A 27683-nucleotide genomic window follows, 5' to 3' on the forward strand; every position below is an offset into this window, starting at 1 on the left:
TCTATCAGGCTATGCCACAGGAAGTCATTACAATCCTGTTGCAACCTCTAAAGATGTCCCCATTCTGTACGGCACTACGACAGCCTTTTCCTGTCATTATGACCTGCCTGGGCCACGCACCCCTTTACAAAGCTCTGGGACTTGACGGAGCAACCGAATCATCCCTGCCCAGAGAAACCGCTTCGAGTTGGGACGAGGGCGACACGGTCAGGAACGTAGAGAGCGAAGGGTGAGGATTCCTAGGAACATATTTCAACATCGCACTCGGTTAAGGATGGCAGATATTCCCTCTCTGTCAGAGCCTCCAGTGTCGCCAGAACTGAGTGGCGACTTTAAGAAGCCAGCCCTGCCGGCGACCCCAGCAGTGCGGAGTAAGGCTCCGACCGCCAGTCCCACAAACCCTGAGGAGGTGAAGAAGGAATGGCCCACGGAGCCGCGGGACTCGGACTCTACGGAGCCCGACAGCGGAGAGACTAGGAGTGGAGAGACTAGAAGTGTCCAGGAAGAGCAGCTGCGTCCCCCCACCGCGGTTTCTTACCCTGGCGGCCCGGCTCGAGCTCCCCCGTACCGAGAGCCGCCGTGGGGCAGCCCAGCCACGGCCCCCTATAGCCTAGAGACCCTGAAGGGCGGCACCATCCTGGGCACCCGTAGCTTAAAAGGGACAAGTTGCTACCTTTTTGGGAGGCTGTCTAGCTGCGACTTGTGCCTGGAGCACCCTTCGGTGTCTCGGTACCACGCGGTGCTCCAACACAGGGCGTCCGACCCAGACGGAGAATGCGACGGCCAAGAGCAGGGCTTCTACCTCTACGACCTGGGAAGTACCCATGGCACGTTCCTCAACAAAACTCGAATCCCTCCCCGCACCTATTGTCGAGTCCATGTCGGGCACGTTTTCCGTTTTGGTGGTAGCACCCGGCTCTTTATCCTGCAGGTAAGTAGAAAAACTAAAAATTGAAATCTCGAGACTTCAGCTTGCTGGAGTCTTGAGCTTCCTAAGCTTTGGTTGAGGAAGGGTATTCTCCCAGTCAGCAGTGACAAAAGTGGAGAAATCAGTCTGCATCCTTATTTCCGGACCTTTCTACTTATTGCCTTATTTCTGAAAGTAACTCATTCTTGAACTCTAAAAGTTTGTTTTGTTTTTGTTTCGGTGTGGTTCATCAGGGACCAGAAGAAGACCGAGAGGCAGAATCCGAGTTAACAGTAACACAGTTGAAGGAACTGCGCAAGCAGCAACAGATGTTATTGGAGAAGAAGATGCTGGGAGAAGATTCAGATGAAGAAGAGGAAATGGATAACACGGAAAGGAAGAGGAATACTAGTAACCAAGATGATGAGATGGGTTGTACCTGGGGAATGGGTAAGAAATTAAAATTGCTGCCTGAGGTTAATATTTTGAGTTACTAGTGGTGCAAATTTAATGTTTTTTATATATGACTTTTCATTACTCTTTGAACTAGGACAATTTGCACACCAGGTACCCAAATTCCAGAGAGTCATTACCTTTACTGATGTTAAAAAAGATCTAAATCAAAGACACTAGGATGTATACACAAACAACCCCTCCTCCTGCCCCACTCCCTTTCTGGGAATTGAACCCAGGTGCACCAAGCTATATTCCCAACCCCCCCCCCCTTTTTTTTTTTTGGTGCTGGGGATTGAACTCAGGGGCACTCGACCACTGAGCCACATCCCCAGCTCTATTTTGTATTTTATTTAGAGGCAGGGTCTCTCTGAGTTGCTTAGTAACCTCTCCATTGCTGAGGCTGCCTTTGAACTCATGATCCTCCTGTCTCAGCCTCCCGAGTGGCTGGGATAACAGGTAGGTGTGGTGACCCTTTTTATTTTTAGATAGGTCACTTGTTTGGAATCCTCCTGCCTCAGCCTCTCTGAGTAGCTGAGATTACAGGCATGTCCCACTGCACCCTGCTTCTGTGGCTATTTTAAAATGTGGGTTTTTTTTAAACATCTTTTTTTTTTTTTTTTTTTTAATTTTTATGTGATGCTAAGGATCGAACCCAGTGCCCCGCGCATGCCAGTTGAGCCACATCCCCAGCCCCCGAAAATGTGTTTTTAATTCACTTTCTGTTTGAAACTTCCTGAGCATACAATTATGCTCAGGTGAAAATTACATTTTTCACCATTTAAATATATATAATAAGTGGGCTAGAGTTGTGGCTTAATGGTAAAGCACTTGCCTGGTATGTGTGAGGCCCTGGGTTTGAGCCTCAGCATCACATATAAATAAGTAAAATAAAATGAAGGATCCACTGACCAACAAAAAATATTCAAAAAGAAAAAAGATATATATATTAATTACTGACCTCATTGCTATTCAATTATCACTTGAAGAGGTGTAACTACATTCAATCAAAAAAAATAGAACATTATTCAATATAGAATATTCTCTTGAATTTTTGTAGTTTGTTAAAATACCCCAAAAGGTAAACCATCATTAGAGAAAGTTGGTCCCTTAGCCAAAGGAATGAATTGAATTTCCCACAAACACTGTCATTTTAGAGGATGGATATTCAGACAATAGGACTATAAAAAAAGAGAGAGAATATGTCCTTAACATGTAGGACGGAGCACAGGGTAAATATTCTGAAATTATTTGTGCTAAGTGCCAAAGTTAGGAATCACTAAGGGAGCAGTTACTGAGACTTCCATATATCTTTGCTATCTAGCATGGTAGCTACTACCACACGTGGCTACTTGTAACATGTAACATGGTTAGTCCAAATTTTCAAGTTTTGTAAGTGCAAAATTACACTGGATTTCAAAGACAGTGTGAAAAAAGAATGTAAAATATCTTGGTCATGATAATCTTGTTACATGTTGAAATGACAGTAATTTAACCTGTTTCTTTTTATTTTTTCAATATATTTAATAGAAAATTTAAGATTAACATTTGTGGCTTTCTGTTGGACACCACTGATTTCTTAGCTTCTTGGAAGACTTTATAAGTTTATAAGCAGAAGGGTTTTTGAGCTGGAACTTAAAAGAAAGGAAAAGTAGCTCCTATGAAGCTGAGTGTTAGAATTGGTACTCAGAGTAAGGACTGAGAATTTTAAGGTAGTGAGTTTACCAGTCTATTTGACAGATAGGAGAAGTACTAAGAAATTATATTAGAGATAAAAATATTAGACCTGAGTTTGAGAGAAAGAGAATGCGAGGCTGAGGAACTCAAAGTGTGGTAGGTAAATTTTGCCTTTAAAATAAGTGATGGAAAAAAATTAAGGTGCGATGGAAACAAGCTTTGACTTGTCATAATTTAGAAAATATGAAGATACTCATAGTGCTGGCTTTGTGGCTATCTCACTTCCCACACCCAACTAACTTTCTTTTCATCACATATAACTATATCTTTATGTAGAATAAAAGAATATTGGGTATATTTCAGACAGTGTCCTCTCATGTCTCATTATTTTTCCATTCTTTCTTATATCCTGCAGGAGAAGATGCTGTAGAGGATGATGCAGAAGAGAATCCCATTGTCTTAGAGTTTCAGCAGGAAAGGGAAGCCTTTTATATAAAGGACCCAAAAAAGGCTCTCCAAGGTTTCTTTGACCGAGAAGGTACGTAAATAGTTTCTGACTTAACAGTAAAATGAACTTCAAATTTAGAAATGCTTTATTTTATTTGCTGTCTTCCTTGTTCAGTTCTTGCCCTTATAGTCAGTTGCTTCAGGCTTATTTTTGGTTTATTGGTTGGTTGGTTTGTGATGCTGGAGATTGAACCCAGAACCTCATATATGCCAGGCAAGTGCTTTACTACTGAGATATACCCCCAGTACCAGGTTTATTTTGAAAATAATAAAAAATCTTGTTAGCTTTTCTTCCGATCTTAGAAAAGAAAATACTTTTTTCTTAACTCATTTCATTCTTCTTAAAAGATCTTGGACTTTGTTGATAGGGAAATTGAGCCAATCCCTTATAATTTTTTGTTTCTAATGCACCTGATCTTCATAGTTCTTAACATGGATTTCAACTTTATGTGATTTTAAATGTTTCCACAGAAGATTGTTTTAGTAGAGGTACTTTAAGAGAACATCTAGGGACTGGGGTTATGGCTCAGCGCTAGAGCGCTCGCCTTGCACATGCAAGGCCCTGGGTTTGATCCTCAGCACCACATAAAAATAAATAAATAAAAGTTATTGTGTACAACTATTAAAAAAATAAAAAGAGAACATATATATTTACATGTATTATTTATATGTGTGTTATGCATATATGTATATTATTTTACATGCACATGAACACACATACACAGAGTCATTCCTGTGCATCCTCAGGGATTGATTCCTCCTCATCAGGATACCAAAATCCAGTGATGCAAGTGGCATGGTATTTGCATATAACCTACTCCCAGCCTCCCATGTACTTTACATCATCTCTAGATACATACAATATCTAATATGTGTAAATGGTTGTTATACTTATTGTTTAAGTAACGATGACAAGAAGAACAAGTCTGCATGTTCTGAACACAATTTTTTTCCCTCTGAAGATTTGCAATGGATTGATTTTTAATAATATGATATATAATCGTGTGTGTGTGAGAAAAAACTGGTTGCTTTCTATATTTAATATTTATGCTTCTAAAAATGAACTGCAACAAAATAACTTAAATCTACAACTTATAGAAAGTGTGAAAACTACTATGGAGTGAACAAAACTGTGTATGGAGAGTTGGTTTATTTTTGTTTGATTTTTAATGGTACTAGGGATTGATCCCAGGGCCTTGCATATGCTTAGCATGTCATCTATTGCTAAGCTGCCCACCCTCCTAGCCCAAGTTGATTGTTTTTGATATGAGTTTGCGTTCCTCTGTATCATGCTCATTCTAGTTTTATTATCAGATGGTAATCCCTAGGAATGAGAAGTAAAATGTATTGAAAATTTAGTATTCAGTGTGATATGGAAATTTGATTTCCTCATTTAACCTTTGCTCTCTTATTGTATCAACCCCTAATTTTTAGATCCTATTTTAAAAATTATATTTATTCCACAGGAGAAGAACTAGAATATGAATTTGATGAACAGGGACATAGCACTTGGCTCTGCAGGGTGAGGTATGTTCTTTTTTAGTAATATCTATTTCTGAAAAGGGGCCAATTTCAGGTTAATTTAGGGTTGTAGATAACAACCCAAAGAGTAACTTTAGTCTGAATTTTAGACTATTCCTAAATTTGTGCCTTGATACTATAACTACACTTATGATATTGGAAGGGGGATGAGATTGGTAAGAGGTAGAAGGAAAAAAACTTGTCTAACAAGTCTAACCTTGGCAAGATAGAACAAAATTGAGAGATTGAAAAGCCATCTAAAAAACATGACTGTCATCACAGCATATTAATTGTTTTCATATGAATTGGAGCTTTAATTCCCTCTAATTCCCCCAATGCAGATTACCTGTGGATGATTCTACTGGGAAACAGCTGGTGGCCGAGGCCATTCACTCAGGAAAGAAAAAAGAAGCAATGATTCAGTGCTCACTGGAAGCTTGCCGGATCCTTGATACTTTGGGATTGCTGCGGCAGGAAGCAGGTCAGCATATGGGGGTCATTTTTCTTTAAAAAGGAAAACTTAAAAGGCAATAAAATCTCTTTTCAGGAGGAATATGTAAATTGTATAGAATGTTTTAAAGAAAAAATTCCCTATCTCAGTATCCTAAGGTAGCTATTGTTTGTTCTTCCAAACATATTCTATACATATGTGTTTAGAACTAGATCCTGCTGAGGTTATAACTCAGTGGTAGAGTGCTTCCTAGAATGTGCAAAGCCCTGGGTTTGATATTTAGAACTTTAAAAAAAAATTAGAACTAGATTCTCTAATAAGAAACATACACTTGTCATCAATGCAGTCTTGTTACTTATGCTTTTTTTTTACTTTCTTAACATAAGAATGTGTCATGGATTGTTTGTATCAACACAGTAGATTTTCCCCACTTTTTAAAAAAAGTGGCTAGCTGGGTGCTGCGGCACACTCCTGTAATCCCAGCGACTTGGGAGGCTGAGACAAAGGGATCACAAGTATGAGGTCAGCCTCACCACTTAGCAAGGCCCTCGGCAACTTAGTGAGACCCTGTCTCAAAAAATAAAAAGGACTGGGAATGTAGCTCAGTGGTAAAGAGTCTCTGGTTAAATCCCCAGTACCAAAAAAAAAAAAAAAAAGTGGGGGGCTGGCTATACAATCATTTATTAATGAGGTCTATATTATATTTTCAAATATCCTAAAATTATTATTATTATTTTTTTTTTGGTAATGGGGATTGAACCCAGGGGCTCTTATCCACTGAGCCACATCCCCAGGCCTTTTTTAATGCTTTATCTAGGGACAGGGTCTAGGTGAGTTGCTAAATTACTGAGGCTGGAGATGAATTAGCTATCCTCCTGAGGCTGGTGATGAACTTACTATCCTCCTGCTCAGCCTCCCAGCAGCTGGAATTAAGGCATGTGCCACTGTGCCCAGCTCTCAAAATTAATTTTTAACATTGCCAAGTAACTTATGGCTGTCTTTAAACTGTCAAAGGATTACAATAAAACGTACCTGTTCCCTGCCCTAATCCTGTTCATTTGTCGAGTTTTTCAACTTTTTTCAGTCATTTCTTCTGGCACTTAAAAATACCTGTATTTCCAAGAAATAAGAATAAAGTGTTTTATTTTGAGTCACTTATTGTAGACATTATCTATTGACTCCATTTAATTATTCAATATTTATTTGATTATGTTGATAGAAATAATAGTCACAGCTCAACAGTTTTGTTTTCCCTAAAGATAATGTTTATGTTTTTTTCTCCATGTGTTTGGATTTGTTTTTGTTTTTTATTAACCTCTTTCCCATTCTTCTCATACTTTTCAATAGGCTTTCAATATATTTTTTCACATTGTTCAATCATATTAATTATCAGTTCTGAGTATTTTTTGAGACATTCCTTCTGAAGAGTACTACTTTCCTTCTTTTAGACCTTTAGGCATATTGCTTTCTAGATCTGCTGCAAGACTGTCACCTGACTTGACTTGCTATCATCCTTGAGGATTTCCTTTGACTTTCTTTAGGATTGGATTTTCTGTTTCTTAATTCTCATATTTCTTGGCTTATTCCTTTGTTTTAGTGGTCTTTTTCTCATTTATCTTTTTCCTTTTTTATATGCTGATTTTTTTTCATTACTCACTGATTTTTAAGAGCCTTTTGCTCAGTAAACTGACCATTTGTTTTAATTTTTTTTTAAACATTTATTTTTTAGTTGTAGTTGGACACAATACCTTTGTTTTATGTATTTATTTTTATGTGGTGTTAAGGATCGAACCAGGGCCTTGCACACAGTAGGCGAGTGCTCTACCACTGAGCCCCAATCCCAGTCCTGTTTTATTTATTTTATTGTTGTAAAATGTACATAAGAGGGCTTGTACTTAGTGGTAGAGTACTTGCTTAGCATGTGCAAGGTCCAGGGTTCAATTTCCTGCCAAAAAGTAAAAAAGTGTATGTGTATATACACGTGTATATGTGTGTGCGTGTGTGTATACATATACATATATACACATATATGTATGCACACACGTACACAAAATAAAATATACCGTTTTAAATATATAATTCAGTGGCATTAGGCGTATTCACATTGTTGTACAACCATTACCACTGTTCATCTCAGAACTTGTTAAATATTCTGTGTTGCAACTGTACCAAGTTCTTTTTCCTCTCCAGAACCTTGAGAACTACCATTCTATTTTTCCCTGTGTGAATATGACTACTTTAGGTACCTTGTATAAATGGAATCATAGAATAAGTGTCCTTTTGTGTCTGACTTATTTTACTTAGCATAATGTTTTCAAGGTTTAGCCCTTTTTTGTTTGGTTGGTTGGTTGTTTTTTTTTTTTTTTTTTTTAATTTACCAGGGATTGAACTCAGTGGCACATCCTCAGTCCTGTTTTGTATTTTATTTAGAGACAGGGTCTCACTGAGTTGCTTATCATCTCATTTTTGCTGAGGCTGGCTTTGAACTTTTGATCTCCTGGCTCAGCCTCCTGAGTTGCTGGGATTACAGATGTGCACCACTGTGCCCAGCTAGCCCTTTTTTTGTGTGTGTGGGTTGGCAGCTTGTGGAAATCCTGTTTAATCTGCTTGCCTTTTTTCTCTTTATAAAATTTATTTCATTATTATTATTCATTATCATTCTTTCATTTTATGACCTCTAGTATCTCGGAAAAGGAAAGCCAAGAACTGGGAAGATGAAGATTTTTATGATAGTGATGATGACACATTCCTTGATCGCACTGGCCTTGTGGAGAAGAAGCGTCTTAACAGAATGAAGAAGGCTGGGAAGATTGATGAGAAGCCAGAGACCTTTGAATCACTGGTAAGTTTTACTTATAAAATTAGCTGTGGTAGCTTGTTTGTTTTTGTTTTTGTTTTATAATCAATGCATTATAGAAATCTCTTTTGTGATAATTATAATTTTAAGGTAGTATCATTAAAATCTGTAATCTATAAATTTAATGATAACAAACACTAGTCTTATCCAAGATGTTGGAAAGAAAAATATGACTTGCTACTAGAAACTTTGCTCCAGGATTATATTAATCCATTAATGAACATTTTTTTGAATATGATATTCCCAAAAAGGAAAAGAAAACGTTCCAAATTAGGGCATCCAAGGTGAAATTAACTTTAGGACTGTGGTAGTCAAGAGGAATCTAAAGGATTTTGAGAAATATAGTATAGTGTCAGTCTGGAACAGTATATCTTTCATGAAATTATCATAAGGTGTGGTATGCATTTAACACTGTGTAGTAGAATTCAGAGCTTAAAACATTATCCAACATCTGTTCTTTCGATTCATCAATGAAAACAAATGCCTGGAAGTGCTTCCTTTGAAGTAAAATCTGAGTTACTTATTTTGTTTAATTCTGAATTCTTTCATTTAAAAATTAATTCAGCTAGAATTAAACCAGTAAAAAGTAATAAGGAGCAGATTTTGCTGGACTTTTGAACTAATCTGCTTAAAGCTTGTAGTAACAATAGTGAAAATAGGAGGATGATAAACAGTTGCAAAGAGGGAAAACATTTGCTAACCCTGTTGATCTGGATGTTACAGGTTGCAAAGTTAAATGATGCTGAAAGGGAACTCTCTGAAATTTCTGAGAGGCTCAAGTCCTCAAGCAAAGGTAAGGCTGTCATCAAATATTATTGAGCACCTAGTATATATAGTGCATTGTGTTAGGCTCTGGTTAATAACATATATAGAATATGAAGGTTTTCTAAGGAGCAGTATAGCATTTTGGAGCTAGAAGGAACATTGTAAATCATTTGGGCTAACCTCTTTATTTAACGGTTGAGTAGAATGAAACTCATTATAAGTCACTTCCAAGGTCACATAGCTATAATCTGTTTTCTTATTCCTAATCTCAGTGATGTTCTCTAACTAGCTTTATATAAGTGATTTTTCTCTAGAAATTTTGGCTGAATTTAAAAGTATTTGGAGTAATCTGCCTAAATATGTATTATCCCTTTCTTGGACAGCTCTGTCAGAGTCCCCACCTCAGGATTCTTTAGATGCATTCATGTCGGAAATGAAATCAGGGAGTGCATTAGATGGTGTGTCCAGGAAGAAACTTCATCTCAGAACTTTCGAACTGAGGAAAGAACAACAGAGGCTTAAAGGGTTAATAAAAATTGTAAAGCCAGCAGAGATTCCAGAACTAAAAAAGTAAGTAATCCGTTGATATTTGGAATTTTAAATAAATGTGGTATTTAATACCCTGAATTTCTCTTTTATCTTCTTAAATAATTATTATAATTATAGAATTTTTTTTTAAGTTGTGCTGGAGATTGAACCTAGGACCATCATGCATGCTAGGCATGTGCTCCCATATCCCAGCCTAGCACAGAAAACCTTTAAAGCATTGGTCTTATAGAGTAACTAAAACCCCATTTAATTTGTGAACTATGGATTGTTGGAGGATTTTCAGAAGAAACTATGTAGATTCCTGATTCACTGGAAGGCTCTAAAGTTTTTTACTTCATCTTTTGCTGCACAATAAACTTTTCATAAAAACAACATGCACAGAAACCAATTTAAGACCTGTGAGCCTTACACGTAATGCACACCTGTAACCCCTATTTAGGAGACTGAGGTAGGAGAAGTTCGAGTTTGAGGCCAGCCTGGAAATTTAGTGAAACCCAGTTTCAAAATTAAAAAAAAAAAAAAAAAAAAAAAAAAATGGGGAGGAGGGCCTGGGGATGTGGGGATACAGCTTAGTGTTAGAGCAGTTGCCCTGGCTTCAATGCCAAGTACTGGAAAACAAAAAAAACAAAAACAAAACTATGAATAATAAATAGATAACCAACAACCCAAGAGAAAAATAGGGAAAGGATATCATCCAGCAGGCCTCAGAAAAAGAAATACAAATTATTCCTAATTATATGAAAATATGTTCGACCTCACTTGTTGTAAGAAAAATATAAATACTACAATGTAACACATTTTTAATCCATGAAATTCACCAAAACTCATATATACTGTGCCAGTGAAGCCATGACTAAAAGACATTTCTTGAAAGGCCAATTATTATTATTTTGTTGTTTTTTTGCTTTGTTGAAAGGCAAATTGTGATTTTCCCTATACAGGGCAAATTGGCAGTTTCTATCCTGGTTACAAATACATATGACCTTTGAGCTAATTATTATTAGATGTAATTATAATTTTTAAAAATTGGTTCTTCACATTCTTAGGAAATGAACAATATATATTGTAGCATTATTTATAGTAGTAAAAGATGAGAAACTACCTAAATATTTATCAAAGGGAATGGGCTAACTAAATTATAATATACATATATAATTGAATATTATGTAGCTGTCAAAAAATAGGTAACTAAGTAAAATGTGGAAACATTGTAGATATATTAAGTAACAGAAAAATGTGCATCAAGGATTGTCTGTGGTAAAGAAAGAATACATCAGTAGGCCATTGCTTGATTATGTGTATGATCTGTTTAGGTCAGGTTCTCTAAAAACAGACTCTGAGATAGATATTTGCCTGCAAGTGATTTATTGAGACAGTGCTCTTGGGAGAAATTTGTAAAAGAGTGAGGGAGCAGGATAGGTAGAGGAAGAAGCTGGGCAAAGAAGTAGTTTCAAGAGCTGTAATGGCATCACAGATGCCTTAGAGACTAGGAGCTTGGGCTTTTATACCCGCCACCCAACCTTTTATTGACCATGGATAGTTGAGAAAGGACACACAGGAATTCTGAGAAAGGTGCAAGTGTGGACCTTTAGCCATCAGTGTCTTCGGTACCTGGTTGTCCTCATCTGAGAAGGATTCCAGCAGCATATGCTACTGTGTATCTGGCAAGATTTATTATTATTATTTTTTTTTTAAAGAGAGAGAGGGAGAGAGAGAATTTTAATATTTATTTTTTAGTTATCGGCGGACACAACATCTTTCTTTGTATGTGGTACTGAGAATCGAACCCGGGCCGCACGCATGCCAGGCGAGCGCACTACCACTTAAGCCACATCCCCAGCCCTGGCAAGATTTATAAAAAGCTGATAACAAGGGGTTGGAGTTTTGGCTCAGTGGTAGAACACTTGCCTAGCATGTGTGAGTCGAGTCACTGGGTTCAATCCTCAATTATTTATTTTATAAAAATAAATAAATAAATAAAGGTATTGTGTCCACAACTAAAAACAATTTTTTTAAAAAGCTGATAACAATATGCAAATATGGTACAACAAAGCCCATTATTTTGGATAATTAATATGCACCAATAAAGGAAAAAAAAAAGGTTTCAGGTGCTTTGGTACATACCTATAATCCCAATACTCAGGAGGCTAAGGCAGTAGGATCACAAGTTTAAGTCCAGCCTGGGCAATTTCGCAATAAAAAAGTATTGGAGATGTAGCTCAGTGGTAGAGCACACCTTGGTTTGATCCTCAGTAACTCTCTGCCTCCCCTCTCAAAAAAAAATTTTTTTTTAAAGAAGCTGATAACATAATTGACCCCTGGGAATGGGAACTACAGTGGGTGGGGGTCAGCAAAAAGAGAGAGACTTTTCATTATATATATATACCTTCATATACTTTCTGAGTTTTGAACCAAGTGAGTATACTTTCTATTCAAATATATTTATTTTAAAAAGAAAATCCTATGTCAAATATCCATACTGCTGTAGGTCTAAATTTATTGTAATGTGGTTACAGTTTTAGATTTAAATATTAAATAGCTGGAAAATTAAATATCATACTAACAACTGGAGATGTGGCTTAGTGTAGAGTGCTTGCCTAGCATGATTGAAGTCCTGAGTTCCATCTCCAGCATTGCCAAAAAAAAAAAAAATAGTATTATCATCATATTATCAGTTTTGTTGTAGTGAAACTATTTCTTAATAAAAGCAAAGCTATCCTTTGGGGGTGGGGAGAAACATCTCACTATAGATGTGTGAATATTTCTTTGGGTACATTAGGCATATAGTAGGCAAAGGTTTAGATGCCCTTTTTATTAGAAAAACCCCAGTTCTAACAATGAATGTGGAGAGAGAGAAGAGGGAGATACCTATGATGAGGGACCCCAGGAGCTAGACCCCGATTTACTTCTGAAACAAATGGCTGGAAGTTGTGAAGTAGGATGTAGCTTGCCATCTTTCTCATTTTTCTTTTCTTCTTTCTAGTTGTATATCTGGGGTTAAACCAGCAGAGCTAGGTTAGAGCTCACTAGATTAGCCTGGACAAGGGCTTGACACAGCCGCTTTTCATAATCAGGAATGATAATCTTGTAAAATAGTTTTACAAAATTTTTTTTTCTTCTAATGTTGGGAATTGAACCCAGGGCCTTGGGCATGCTAAGCAAGTGCTCTACTACTGAACTATATTTCCACCCCCTCCTATAGTTTTAAATTGAGTCTGTACATGTCATTCTTGACATTCTTTTCTCAGGAGTGATAAATCTTGGACTTGGATGCTTCTAAAAACCACAGAGAAAAAGCCAAAAGCACAAATTGGCTAACATTTACTAGACATTGAGCTCAGGGAAACTCAACCACTGAGCCACATTCCCAGTCCTAGTTTGTGTTTTATTTAGAGACAGGGTCTCATTGAGTTGCTCAGTGCCTCACTTTTGCTGAGGCTGGCTTCAAACTCGTAATCCTCCTGTCTCAGCCTCCCAAGCCACTGGGATTACAGGTGTGCACCACCATGCCTGGCTTACAAATTGTCTTTTAATTCCTATATTTATCATTCTTAAGAACCAGTTGAAAATTGTTCAATTTGTGTGAATTTTTTTTTTTTAAAGCAAAATCTCTTCCTTTAAAGGAAGGAAGCATAATCTAGAAGTGAATTTTGTTAACTTTGCATTTGGGAAAATTATTGGGTTAGATTAATTCAAATTCATTTGGAGACATCTAGAAGATTATCAAGTCATTTCTAAGTCAGATTTTGAGGATAATTTATGAGTGAGAGAGTATGTATAGGGGCTGGGGAATGATCCAGTCTTTCAACTTGACAGTATTTAAAATTTTATTCTATATGGTCTCATTAAATTTTGAAAATGTAGAATAGATTGTTATAGAAATAAACAACCCCCAGGAGCACAGTTCAGGTGGGATCTCAAAAAGTAGTACTGGCTACATGGGTTCATCCACTTCTGAAGGTGGTTAACTGCAGGAAGTTTCTTATTTTTATTAGATAATACTGTTCAATATAGCACCCAGTAGGTAGGTACATGTATTATTAAAGCTAAAATTTATTTTTTTCTTCTGTTTTTTGTTTGTTTTTGTGTGGGGTTTTTTTTTTTTTTTTTTTTGGTTTTGTTTTGTTTTCAATACTGAGATTGAATCCAGGGGTGCTTTATCACTGCGTTACATCCTTGGCCCTTTTTTTTTTTTTTTTTTTTTTTTTTTTTTTTAAATTTTGAGACAGGGGTCTTGCTAAATTGCTGAGGCTAATCTCAAATTTGTGATTGTCCTTCCTTAATCTCCCAAATTGCTGGGATTATAGGTATGTGCCACTGTACCTAGCTAAAATTTCTCTAAATAACATTAACTGTTCAGTTTTTCAGTTATACTAGGCACATTTCAGGTGCTCAGTAGCCACATGTGGCTGGTGTCTACTGTATTGGATAGTGCAATATGGAAAATTTTCATCATTGCAGAAAGTTCTGTTGGACTCTACTCTAGTTTGTCTGTAAATACTTAAGTCCCTCATCCCTGTATATGAAATTTGTAACCTGATGGCATTATATAGGAATATCTACATATTAAAAGGTACCTTCTCAAGCCAGGTGCTGTGGTATAAATTTATAATCCTAGCTACTTGGAAGTTTAGGTATTAAAGTAAAATAAAAAGGGCTGGGGATGTAGCTCAATTATGGAATTCTTTCCTAGCATGTATGAGGCCCTGGTTCAGTCTCTGGTAATATACCCACACATACAAAGGTGGAAAGACAATAAATTTTTGAATGTATGTATAGGAGAAAATAAATAAAGAGTTTAGTGTTATCCATAGATTTAGGCATCTACTGGGGATCAGAGAGGACTACTGTGTAGTGATTCCTAATCCTAATCCTAATTGCTAATCCTAATCACAAATGTCCAGTTAACCATTATGACATCTAAATTACCTAACTTAATGATGGTGAGAAATAGGTTCCACAGAGTTAGACTTCCTAGGTTTAATTCTCAGCTCTAGCAATACTTTTTGGGTATTTTGAGGCAAGTTAATTTACTTCTTTGGTCATCACTTTTTTCATTTGTAAATTGGAGGTAATGAAGATGCAAAGATTAAATGGATAGCACTTAAAGTGCTGGTATACATATATTATTGTCATGATTGTCTTAAATTTTACTATTTCTGTTGTGTCTAGAAACTATTATAACATTGTTTTTGTAAGTAAGAACTCAGGGGACACATATGCAGGGTAAACAAATTACTTGTGAGTTTAATTTCACCTTGATCATCCTTTAACTTGTTAAGTCAGCCCCTTGGGTGGTGTTCTGAGCTAAAAGACATGTTTCCGCTTCCTCTGGAGGCTCCCTTCTTGTTGGTGGTCTGTGTGGTTGCCTGATTTCTCTTTTCTTTCCCTTCTTGGCTACTGGTCTAGATGCTCTCTAACTTCTCCCTTCACTTCTCTCTTCAGAGTTGAATTTCCAAAGTTTCTACCTAACTCTGCCTCCCTGACTTATCCTCCAAGCAACTCCTAGTTGTGATCCTCTCTCCTGCTCTTTCACTTCCTTTGAGCCAGTCTTTGCACATCCTCCAGACTAGCCCAGTCATTTAATAGCTAATAAATATCTGCTATTTAATGTAGTAGAAAAACATCTGTGTTATTACCTTTCTCTGTCTATGAGGCTTATAGGGATGGGTGCAAAGGGTCATGATTTAGCAGAGGGTATTTCAGGGTCAGGCAACAGGATTTTTCTGGTGGTCTTAAGAAGGGAATGGGTTCTGACTCTGATAGGGAGAAAGGTGGTGAAGCTGGGCCCCAAGAATGCCACTAGGGAAGGGGACAAGACTTAATTCAAAGATGGCAGGCAGCAAGTGAGCTTCAGAATAGGCCAGGGTGGTCAGTGCCTCATAAGGTCTAGAAGTGTCAGTCCTGTTCTTATTTTTCAGTTTGCAGGAGTGTCCCATGGTCCAAGTGAAGGCAACATGGGACTTTTTTCCCTGGTCTAGTTTGGTTCTTTTAAGTTTTCCTGTTTCCTTAAGCCATCTCCTCATTGCCTTTGTGACCTCTGCTTACTTTCCCCTGTGTCTTCATACATCTTCTAATTATTGCCTTTGCCTACCTCTCATTGTCACCTTTGCTACTCTGACAAGTTCAGTGTCTTGTTAACTGCTATCTTTTTTGTTTTTACTGTTCTCTTCCTTCTCCTTTCTAATTTCTGCTGTCTCTTCTTTTTTATTCTTTTTCAGCTTTACTCTCTTGGGCTTGGCTTTTATAACCATCTCTAGCCAATTAGAATGTTGACAACCTCAATAGTTGCACTCTCTTAATTATGCAAGCTATCCTACCTACCCCCCACCCATGCACACACTTCCTTTTTTTTTTTTTTAATGTCTTTGCTCATAGCACATGGTTATTAAGTGTGAATTCTGGATAAGTAAAGTAAGTCACTTCAGAGATTGGTGGGAAATAGGGCTTTACACCAGAGATCCATCTCCTGCCACTTAATGGAAATGGGGTCATGCTTAATGTATTCTCCTTTACCAGTGACCTTTGTACTGTAGTCATCATTTGATGATGACTATAGCATGTTGTAATTTATTCATCTAAGGGAGCAGTATCATCTTGCCCTTAATAATTCTGTTCATGATAGTCAGCAATGTCATTGTCCGTTCAAACTCTGCTTGCCTGAATACCTCCTTCTTGTTGTATGCTCCAGATACTCATTTTGTAGTCACTTTTGTTTTACCAGAAGTTTCTTTGTCAGTGTTAACAATATTTAAAGATAAAACCTTGGACTCACCAGAATAGATATGTATAATTGTTCTTTCTTCCTAGGACTGAAAGTCAGACTACAGATACAGAAAATAAAGCTAAGAAACTTACACTGCCTCTCTTTGGTGCCATGAAAGGAGGAAGCAAATTCAAGTTAAAAACTGGAACAGTAGGGGTAAGTTGTGAGTCCAGGTAGAGTGTTAAACTTTTAACTGGTGAGTTATCCCTGAGCTAATTTTTATTTTACAAGTGCAAATGACTCATTACACCAGTGTGTTAAAAAGGATTATGGGTTTGGTATAGTCATATCTTTCCCAGAATTTGCTTGTTAGCTTTTTCCTGTTCAATTTAGAATTATAAGAATTGGCAAATTAATTCATACCAGTCAATTTGTAAGTAACTGATTTGTAAATTCAAGTAATAGTTTGTTAATTTCAAATGAATATTGGGTTTAGAAATAGATCTCCTACACTGAATGCTTTTTTTTTTTTTTTTTTTTTGGCGGCAGGAGCAGGGGGAGTAGGTGCAGTAGAGATAGGGTCTTGCTAAGTTGCCTGTGCTAACCTTGAATTTGTGATCCTTCTGCCCCAAATTTCCAAATACCTGGGATAACAGGTGTGCACTACCACATCTGACTCAGTTAAATGTTTTTAACCTGGTGAATGGATGTAATAGTCAGACTCAAATAATATTTATTAGGAATGTAATGTATATGCTTATCTCTGCCATATGATTTTCCATACACTGTTTAATCCTTCCAATACCTTGCAACTTGTGGGAAATACTATGTCGTAAAGAAGAAAAAACAGGCAAAATACCATATAACACCATCAGATCCATCTTTTCTCCTAAGTTTTATGATCTTTCTACTCTTCTATAATGTCTCACTGATGGTTGTTTTTGCTTTACATATATTCCTATTTATAGATTTAGCTTTTAAAAGTTTTTTTTTTTTATCACTCTAAAGAACTGAACCTGTGGGGTATTAGTTTGCTAGGGCTGCTATAACAAAATGCTACAAAATGGGTGGCTTAAAACACAAAAATTTATTTTCTCACAGTTCTAGATGCTGGAAGTCTTAAGATCAAGGTGCTGACAGAGTTGGTTTCCTTCTTGACTTGCAGATGGTTGCCCCCTCTTGCTGCTCTTTCACTTGATAGTCCCTCTGTGCATTTGTACTTTTGGAGTATCTTCTAGTGACACCAGTAATATTGACTTAGGGCCCTGTCCTAAATGCCTCATTTATTATTTTTAAATACAGTCACATTCTGAGGTCCTAGGGATTAGAACTTCAAAATGTGAATTTGCAGGATATGGAAGTAGGAAGGATTCAGCCCATTAATATCTTGTATTGGGATATACTGCCCTCTGGTGGCAGAGATGAAGTCTCAGCTATGTGTACTGAATGAGTTGTGTGGTTTATGGAAGAGGGAAGCATTGGGGTAGGGGCAGTGTTTGTTTTAAATAGAAGAAAAAATGCTTTCCTAAAATGACTTTCTTAGAGGATTACCAAACTAAGTTATATATTTTTTAAAAAAGATATAAACAAGGTTTACTTTGAAACTTCTGTTCCACAAATATGATCAACTTTTCCTAATAAGTGCTCATATTGAAAGGCCTTGATTTAAACGTGCTTTTCTGGATATGGTGGCATATGCCTATAGTCTCAGCTACTTGGGAGGCTAAGGCAGGAGGATCACTGGGAGCCCAGGAGTTAAAGGTCAGCCTGGGTGATATAGGAAAACAGTGTCTTTAAAACAACAACAAAAAAAATCTTGCTTTATACTTTAAGAAATCTCTTCCTATTCTTCAGGATCAGTTTTACAAGTCTTATTTCCTTGAAATTACATTAAGTCTAAAAGGAAAAAAACAGTATGATGACTTCTTTCTTGGGAATATGTGTCTGATTTACTCCCTAGAAGATTTTGTAATAAATTAGAGTCCTTTAATATTAAGAGGTCAAATAGGATAGAATTCCTACAGCTATTGCTCATCTGGAGTAAAGTTTTAATTCCCTCCGAGCTGTTTCAGATGTTTGGTATTTAATAATCTTTAGCTTGTTCTCTCCCCACCACTGCAACCCACATTGCTGGGAATCAAACCCAGGGCCTTGTACATGCTAGGCAAGCACTTTACCATTGAGTTACACCTCAGTCCTAAAAATGTTTTGATCCTATAAACTAATAAACATACTTGTTAAGGGTCCATAGATGGATATCACTTTATGTGAAAATTCTACTTCCAGCCTGCTTTTGCAGGATTTATCAACCTAGAGAGCTAGACATTCTATGTATTTAGTTTAACCTCCTGGAAGAAATTTGCCTCTTTTTTTATCATTATGTAGAACTACATATTTGTGGTTTTGTTTCCCTCATAGAAATTGCCCCCCAAGCGTCCAGAACTCCCTCCGGCTCTAATGAGAATGAAGGACGAGCCTGAAGTAGAAGAGGAGGAGGAAGAAGAAGATGAAGAAGAAGAGAAAGAAAAGGAGGAGCATGAAGAGAAAATGGAGGATGGAAACAGCAGGTTGCCACAGGAGATAGAGCCAGAAACTTCAGTGCAGGAAATGAGTTCTCCCACAGATCTAACATGTTCTAAGGAAACAAAAAACCATGGTAATATCTTTCTCCACCTGGTGCTATTCAGAGGGCCAGTTATATTACTTACGGATAGGGTTAAAAAAGCAAACTAGTTCTTGTCTATGAGTTTTGACGTTATATATTTGAGACACTGACTCTGTACTAAGGAAATGTAGTTAGTCCTCTTCCTTTGACTGCCAGTCATTGTTTATTCTATTGCATATTAAAGGGAAGTATTTCCAGTGTGTTCCAGAATGATAGAGGATTGAAATCTGTAGATTCTGTCATCATGGCTGCTGAGGAATGACCCTGAGCTGATGCCTCTGTAGAGGTGGAGGGCAGGGGAGTAGTATGAGTGTTGGGGCCTGATTAGGTGATCTCAGGATGAATCTCCCCTTACTTATTTTTCTCTCCACCCTTAAACGAGGCTAAGCCTAATGAACTAAAGTTCTCAACAAGAATCATGCCTTATTCATCTTTTTGTCTATAGTATCTAAAAGAGAATCTGGCACATAACACTCACCTTCATGAGAAAAGATTTAATGAAAAATATTGAGAGAGGGAATTGATTAATTTGAAATTCTTTAATATTTATGCATTTTAGAAATTTTAGATATAAAAGTCCAAAGAAGAAAAAAGAAATCTTTCCAAATCTCATCTCTAGAAATTACTATTGGAAGATTCCGCCTCTTGGGTCCCCTTCTTCCTCTGGGAGAAGTCTTTTCTGCTGTCCTTTAATAAACTTCTAATTTCCACTCTGAAAAAAAAAAAAAAGAAATTACTATTTATCTTTTAGTGCCTCTTATTCCTTATTAACTGTAGGAGTTATTTTCCTGCAGATTGCCAAACTGTTTAGCAAGATTAAGATCTCACAAAAAATAGGGAATGTGAGGAAAAATAAACACTGGTGTTAAATGTGTGTGGGAATGTGTGCATATCTACTTCAGAGAGACTACACCTGTGTACTTATAACAGTAGGCCTGGGGTACAGTCTTCCTCTTGAGTCCCCTTCAGCTGTGTCTGAGGAACAAAAAAGTTACTGTTTCCTCACCTATTTGCCTTCTTTGTTTAGTTGTTGGCAAAATACTTGCCTTTTTAAAAAGATACTTATATGTAGTTTTTTCTGCGCCTGGGACTTTGGGCCATACCAGTAGGAAGGGGAGCAATAAGTATTATATTTTGTTGTTTAAGGACCAAAGTATACCTGTTTATGAAAATGGCATAGCTTTTAAAATCTGGTTTATAAATTTAAATTGGTAAATCCGTGACTGCTGAGGGATTGTTCCAGGCCTTTTTTTCCTCTAGTTTTTTATTTTTACAGCATGAGGATTCTATTTTACATGCTATTTTATAGCCTGTTTTTTTCCCTATGTCTTAAAATGTTTTTTATTTAATTTTGTTTTGTTTTGATATCAGGGATTAAACCCAGGAGTGCTTAACTACTAAGCCACATCCTCAGCCCTTTTTCTTTTTTGAGACAAGGTCTTGCTAAATTGCTTAGGGACTCAGTAAATTGCTAAGACTATCTTTGAACTTGTGATTCTCCTGCCTCAACCTCCCAAGTCACGGTATGGTAGGCATGTGCCACTGCACCTTTCTTAAAATGCTATTTTTAAATGTTGCTTTGTACTTAGGGGTAGGACATCACTTGGATGTGTCATAATTTATTAACTTATTAAACATACAAATCACTTCTTAATGTTTACTATTGTAAACACTTAATCTTGGTGCTTGACTCTGTTTTTTTTAAAAAAAAAAAAAAATATGTTCCTGGGAGTACAATTTCTACACCAAGAAATATGTATATTTTTAAGGCTTTTGGTAAGTTTTGCCAGTAAGTTTACCTCAAAGTTGGCTGAGTTTTTTAAGTGGAAAATTGGTCCTGTTAGATATCTAGAGAGATACATTTATTGGAAACCTCATTAAAGTTAGTTGAAGCTGCCAGGCACGGTTGCACATGCCTGTAATCCCAGCAGTTTGGGAGGCTGAGGCAGGAGGATCTCAAGTTCAAAGCCAGCCTCAGCACCTTATTGAGACCCTCAGCAAATCAGTGATACCCTGTCTCTAGATAAAATACAAAAAAGGGCTGGGATTTGGTTCAGTGGTTGAGTGCCCCTGGATTCAATCCCCAGTACCGAAAAAATTTAAAAAGTTAGTTGAAGCTGATGACAATAAAACTAGATTATCATATATAGGCATAGATTCTTTTGCTTTTTGTTTGTTTGTTTTGTTTTCTTGTCTTTCCACCATGAATTAAATAATAACAGTAGGCTTTGGTACTGTTTTTTTGTAGAAATCATGTCTCAAATCAGCCACATGGAACAGAATAAAAATTATCAAGAGATTAATGAAACATCTTCATCATGCAAAGAACCATCAGGTAAGTAGCATAGCAGACTCTTTTGCCTCTCTCTGCGCAGATACATCCTAACTTTAAAAGGAGGGGTTGGCAGCTGACCCTAAGGCAGCATAGGAAATGGCCATATAGACCCTAGGTAGGTGCAACCACCAGCACCCTGAATGAAATTGGAATATGTGAGAGGTTTGTGTTTGGTGCTATCTCATGTGCCTTTTACTCCTCTTCTCCCTGTCCCACAAAGCACCTGATATCTTGATGCTTCCCTCTAGCCATACAAAGCCTACCCCAATTTTACATCTCCCAGTTGAATATGTCTTACTATGGAAATGATTCCCAATCTATTAAATTGCTTGAAAGATTGGCAGTGCTGAGGATTTTTGTTGGGAATTGATCACATAGACATTCCCTGCCTCACGTATACCCAAAATCTAGACTCCTAAAAAGAAAGCAGGTTCAGCATTAACCACACTATTTGTACAGTAGAGGCACAGTGAGCCTGGTAAAGAAGGATTGCTTGCTGGGTGCAGTGGTGCTCACCTGTAATCCCAGCAGCTCGGGAGGCTGAGGCAGGAGGATTGGGAGTTTAAAGTCAGCCTCAGCAACTTAGCGAGGCCCTATGCAACTTAGCGATATTTAATATTTTAATGAAATTTTAAAAAACGACTGAGTATGTGTCTCAGTGGGTAAGCTCCCTTGGGTTCAATCCCTGGTACAAAAATTAAAAAAAAGGGCTGAGGATATAGCTCAGTTGCTGGAGTGCTTGCCTCACATGCACAAGGCCCTGGGTCAATCCCCAGCACCACAAAAAAAAAAAAAAAAAAAAAAAAAAATTAAAAAATAACAATAAAAGAAAAGGGACTGCTTTTATCTGGTTTTGCTTATAATGGTTAAAATGTGGAATAATAAAAATAGCCTCATCATCCTCATCATATCTCAAGCTTGTAGCCTTGTTTTAAAAACTAGGGATATCAGTGAAAGAAAAATGCTTTCCTCTTAATATTTTGTGTGTGTGTGTGTGTGTGTGTGTGTGTGTGTGTGTGTGTGTGGCAGGAGGACGGGTACTAGGGATTGAACTCAGGGGCACTTGACCACTGAGCCACATCCCCAGCCCTATTTTCTATTTTATTTAGAGACAGTGTCTCACTGAGTTGCTTAGTGCCTCACTTTTGCTGAGGCTAGCTTTGAATTCTCTTGCCTCAGCCTCCCAAGCTGCTGGAATTACAGGCACAAGCCACCATGCCAAGCTCCTTCATTTTTAAGTAGTAGATTGTCACTGATGTTTTCTTCAGTAATTTTAACATTGTCTTAGGAGAAGATCTTTCTTTGTCTGTTACTTTTTCAGAAAATAGTTATTATCATTTTTCCCCCTTAAATTAGCACCGAAGAATGAATATGAGAAAAGCAGAGATGAATTGAAGAAAAAGAAAGCTCCTGGTCCAGGCAAGGTAAGTACATTTCTTTGAAAGTTGAAATGAATGCTCTTATGACAGACCACTTCTAGGAGTGTGAATCTTTGGAAACTGACGGAGTTCCCAACAGCCTTAGCCTCCTCTCCTAGAAATCTGAACTCTTTAATTTTTATATTTTTGAATTCTGTATTCTTATCTCCATTCACCCTATTCCTTATAACTGCTCACATACATGCTACTGTTTTTTATATTAATTTGTGAATTTTTCTTCATATCCTAATATGCTATACAGACATTTAAATAACATGCTGTTTTCATTTTTTTATTGCACAAAAGATATAAACACACTCCATTCTGTATCTTAATTTTTTTTTAATCTGTCATGGAAATCATTCTTTATCAATATATCAAGAGCTTCTTAGTGCATGAATATACCCTGTTTAGCCAGTACCCTTTAGATAGACATTTGAATTGTTTCTAGACTTTCATTACACTAATGCTATAGTGAATAATTTTATGAATACATAATATTGTATGGATATGGTAAGTTCCAAGAAGTGCAATTGCTGGGTTGTGTTGGCAGGCCCAAGACACCTCTCTGTAATTCACAAGAGGTCTCACAGGACTCAACATATGGTTGTATTTGCAGCTATGATTTCCTACAGTAAAAGGATACCAGGCACAGCTGGCAATATGAACAGGGTTGGGGTGGAATCTGGGGTAAACTAAGTACAAGATTTGAATGGTCCTTTTCAGTGGAGATACACAGGACATGCTTAATTTCCCAAGCAATAAGTTGTAACAATTGTGAAATCTTCTAACTAGAGAAGCTTGTTAGAGACTCAGTACTATTTTTGGTGGGAATGGATCATATAGGCATTCCCTGATTGGCGTGTACTACAAATCCAGACTCCCGGAAAGAAAACAGATGTTCAGCATAAACCACATTGTTTGTACAGTAGAGACACAATGAGCCACCCTTATCAGTTAGGGTAATAGTAATAATCCTCCAGAAGCTGGGTGCAGTGGCACGCGCCTATAATTCCAGCGGCTCCGAAGGCTGAGGCTGGAGGATCACAAGTTCAAAGCCAGCCTCAGCAACGGTGAGGTGCTAAGCAATTCAGTGAGACCCTGTCTTTAAATAAAATACAAAATGGGGCTTGGGATGTGGCTCAGTGGTCAAGTGCCCCTGAGCTCAAATCACCAGTACCAAAAAATAATAATAAATCAATCAAAAAATAATAATAATCTTCCAAAAACTCAAGTTCCAGACAGCAGCCAAAGATCAATCCTATAAGCAAGCTTTCAGAGAATAGCAGTTATTCTTGCTCTGTTAATTCTTTTTTACACTTAGGTCAAAAGGCAAATGCCAGATTTCCTTCTCCAGAAGTCATTTTGTTAAGCACTTATATCTGCCGTGTGTTTACTGCCCCTTTTAAAAAGCATGACATCACTCTCACTAATGAAAGCTCAGCTTGTTGAGGCTTTATGAGGAAAAAAGAAAAAAAATCAAGACTCAGACACTGTTCCCCAAAATGGGTTATTAATGAAAACTGTGCTTAGTTTTTGTTTGCGAACAGGCAACTGTAAAGCCAGTAATTTCTTAGAGTTAAAATTCTTTTGAGTAAAATAGTCCATATTTTTTTTGCAGTTTCCCCCCACACTTTCTTCTAAATATCCCGAAGATGACCCAGACTACTGTGTGTGGGTTCCACCTGAAGGTATAGTTTTTAAAATTTTTTTTTCCCTTTCCTCTTAGATTTCTTTATGTATTTGAATAAGTCATACATGTTAAGGTTCAAAATAATAGTTACAAGAGTATGTAGTAAAGGTTTCCCTTCTGTAAGAATAGGTAGATTAAAAGATCTGAGAAGACATATCAACTAAATATAATCTGTGCACCCTGTCCTTACTTTAAAACAGCAAATAGCTGTTTTAAAAATTATGAACCAGCTAGATAATTTTGAACACTAGCTGGATATTTGATAGTAAGATACTAAGAAATTATTGATTTTTTTTTAAAAAAATTGAATGATGTTGAGTTACATTTTTTGGAAAAAGTCCTTATATTCTAGACAAATATACAAAAGTGTTTATAGATGGAATGACATCTGGGATTTACCTTAAAATAATCCAGATAAGCCAGGCACAGTGGTGCACACCTGTAATCCCAGTGGCTTAGGAGGCTGAAGCAGGAGGATCACTATTTCAGAGCTAGCCTCAGCAAAAGCAAGGTTATAGGCAACTCAGTAAGACCCTGTCTCTAAATAAAATACAAAATAGGGCTGGGGATGTGACTCAGTGGTGGAGTGCCCCTGAGTTCAATCCCCATTACCAAAAAAAAAAAAAAATCGAGAGAAGGTACTGAAGGGGGGGTAAGAGATAAAGCAGGATTGGCCACATATAATAATTATTAAAGCTGGATAAGGGGTAGATGGGGCTTATTATATTTTTCTATTTGCTTTTGCATATATTTCAAATTTTGTTTATCAACAGAAAACAAAGTCTTCTGTCTGTGCCTCAGCTACTCATTTTTTTCCTCTAAAAACAACAAAATATTATCAGTTTCTTAATAATTCCTATATATTAAACAAAATGCCTATATAGACAATAAAACACATATTTCACCACTTTGCACAAGTGGAAGCATCTTCTACTCCTTGCTATTTTGTGCTTAGCACTATATAGAAAGCCTTCCATAATTACTTACAAATTTATCATTTTCTTTTTACATGGCAGCATAGTTTTTTTGGTTTTTGCTTTTTTAATGGTGTGTCTATACCTTTACTTATTTAAATACTGTGTTCCCAGTCTTTTGCCTTTATAACAACTCTGCAATAAGTAACCGCTAATATAATAAGTGAAGTATAGAGGTCCATTTATAGAAGAAACTAATATAATTTAACATACTAGATCACAGTTATTTTTAAGATATTGTAAATTGTATTCTATAAAGACACCAATTTTGTGTTCATACATGCACACCTAGGGCAATATATTAGATGCTTATTTCTTCATATGCTGATTATATGTTGTGTTTTTTTATGGATGTTGTTTTTGTTTATTTATTTATTTATTTTAGTTGCGAATGGACACAATACCTTTATTTTTTTAATTTATTTTTCTGTGGTACTGAGGATTGAACCCAGTGCCTCACACATGTGAAGCAAGCGCTCTACTACTGAGCCATAACCCCAGCCCCTATGGATGGTATTTCTAAGATACTAATAATCAGAAGAAGTTTAGTTACTAGAATGTTTGCTTCTTATCTACTAATAAATGTTAGGGTAGACATGAAAAAAGGACTATATTCCAAAATTGTATACAAAAAGTAAAGTTTCTATCATGGAAGGAAACCTCAATAATTATTTTTCTTAGGCCTACAAATATGTGAATATCTTCTTTCCTCTCAACTTTGAAAGAGTAAATATCTTTCTTTTTTATACTTTGATTTAGGCCAAAGTGGAGATGGCAGAACCCATCTTAATGACAAGTATGGCTATTGATTACATCAGAGTCCCAGAGGAAGATCTTGTGGAGTATGTGACATAGAGTATTTGGAATAATATGTGAAGTTGAATGGCCAGAGAAGTTCAGATGATCTTATGTAAAATCTGGTGACTGACTTTTTCTTCCATGCTCTTGGCTTCTTGAATTTATCTTGTTATCCAGTTCTCCTGATTTGGGTATTTATGTTTAAAAGTATTTATGTGTGTGTGTGTGTGTGTGTGTGTGTGTGTGTATATGAAGGGAACCATATATTTTGAGAAATAGTAAAGTGAGAAACAGGATGCTATTATAAAATGAAAAATCAGGACACTATTATAAAATGAAAAATCAAAGTGCCCCTAATACTGATTTAAGATGATAGCCTGTTTGATTTAAGATTTAGGGACTGTGGGTTAGAGGTGTAGCTTGTCTAGCATGCTTGAGGCCTTGGGTTCCATCCCCAGAAACACAATTTTAAAAAAAGATGGGGAATTGTGCTTTCCTGAGCATTAGGCTATGTCTGGCAGTTAGGGTGTAGAATTCACTAATATTGCTTCCTCAGATAATGTGAAATATGAATATTTCATAGATCTGACTCTGGATGTCCTTGTCATTCTTAGAACTAAATTTAGATTGACAGTGAAAGTTTCCTACTGCCTCCAACCCTAATCCTCCCTCTACATTTGAGAATAGACCCTGACTTATCAGGACAAGGTTAACCGTAGCACATCTCATATACTCAGGCCCCAGTCTGATAAAAACTCAGCCCATTGAATATCTTGGCTCTGACTAATCAATTAGTCATCCTCCTCTTACAGAAGGGTGCAAATATTGTTATGGAATGAAAAGTTGAATGTGTTCCGCCCAATGTGTGTTTTCTCACCTCTGTGTTTTCTCTTCCTCTTGGGAACAAAGAAATGTAAAAAGATGTCTTTCTCCACCCTTTTTCCCCATGATTAATGCCTCACTTTACTTCCATAGATAGAAAGCGGGAAAGTGAAGGGATGCAGCAAGGTAGAGAGCATTTGGGTTAGGCTTAAGGCAGACATTGGGGAGAAATGCTGTGGCCCAACCAGAGAGTGAATGAGACTGGTTGCTTTCTTATAATGGATTACGCAGTATATACAACAGTAGTCAGGAAGAAGTAATGAGCCATTCCAGTTACCGTGACAGGTGGGGGAAGTTCTGGTCTACTAAAAGTAAGTCCTTCATCTTTCAAAAGAGAGTGTTGGTACTCTGAGAAACTTACTTTGGACTTCATTCAGACCAATAGGGAGAACTGATTGATGATATAAGAAGTGTCAGGAATTTGGGAGCAGTGTTCGTGACATTTGGATTAAAACAGTGGACAGAGGTCTGAGCCACATCAGTGGTCTTTGCATATGAAATTCTATTCAAACACAGTTGTATGTG

At 36.9% G+C, this 27683-nt stretch overlaps 1 protein-coding gene across 1 annotated transcript; it reads left to right on the plus strand.

Moving 5' to 3' along the window:
* The first annotated feature begins 69 nt into the window (after positions 1–69).
* Positions 70–26455, plus strand: Slc4a1ap (solute carrier family 4 member 1 adaptor protein). Its single transcript, XM_076832559.2, has 14 exons — positions 70–931; positions 1162–1357; positions 3453–3575; positions 5011–5071; positions 5407–5546; positions 8198–8358; positions 9097–9166; positions 9522–9708; positions 16498–16609; positions 18812–19049; positions 21307–21393; positions 22750–22817; positions 24433–24502; positions 26238–26455. The coding sequence occupies exons 1-14, from the start codon at positions 275–277 to the stop codon at positions 26285–26287; spliced, it is 2220 nt and encodes a 739-aa protein (XP_076688674.2). The 5' UTR covers positions 70–274; the 3' UTR covers positions 26288–26455.
* Positions 26456–27683: the final 1228 nt, after the last annotated feature.

The sequence above is a fragment of the Callospermophilus lateralis genome, chromosome 14 (genome assembly GCF_048772815.1).
Source record: "Callospermophilus lateralis isolate mCalLat2 chromosome 14, mCalLat2.hap1, whole genome shotgun sequence".
NCBI lineage: Eukaryota > Metazoa > Chordata > Mammalia > Rodentia > Sciuridae > Callospermophilus > Callospermophilus lateralis.

Excerpts from the sequence above, each read along its gene's own strand:
- Slc4a1ap (XM_076832559.2), top strand. The coding sequence starts at position 275 with ATGGCAGATATTCCCTCTCTGTCAGAGCCTCCAGTGTCGCCAGAACTG. Across the intron at positions 3,576-5,010 it reads AGGTTTCTTTGACCGAGAAG|GAGAAGAACTAGAATATGAA; the intron begins GTACGTAAATAG and ends TTTATTCCACAG. Across the intron at positions 5,547-8,197 it reads ATTGCTGCGGCAGGAAGCAG|TATCTCGGAAAAGGAAAGCC; the intron begins GTCAGCATATGG and ends TATGACCTCTAG.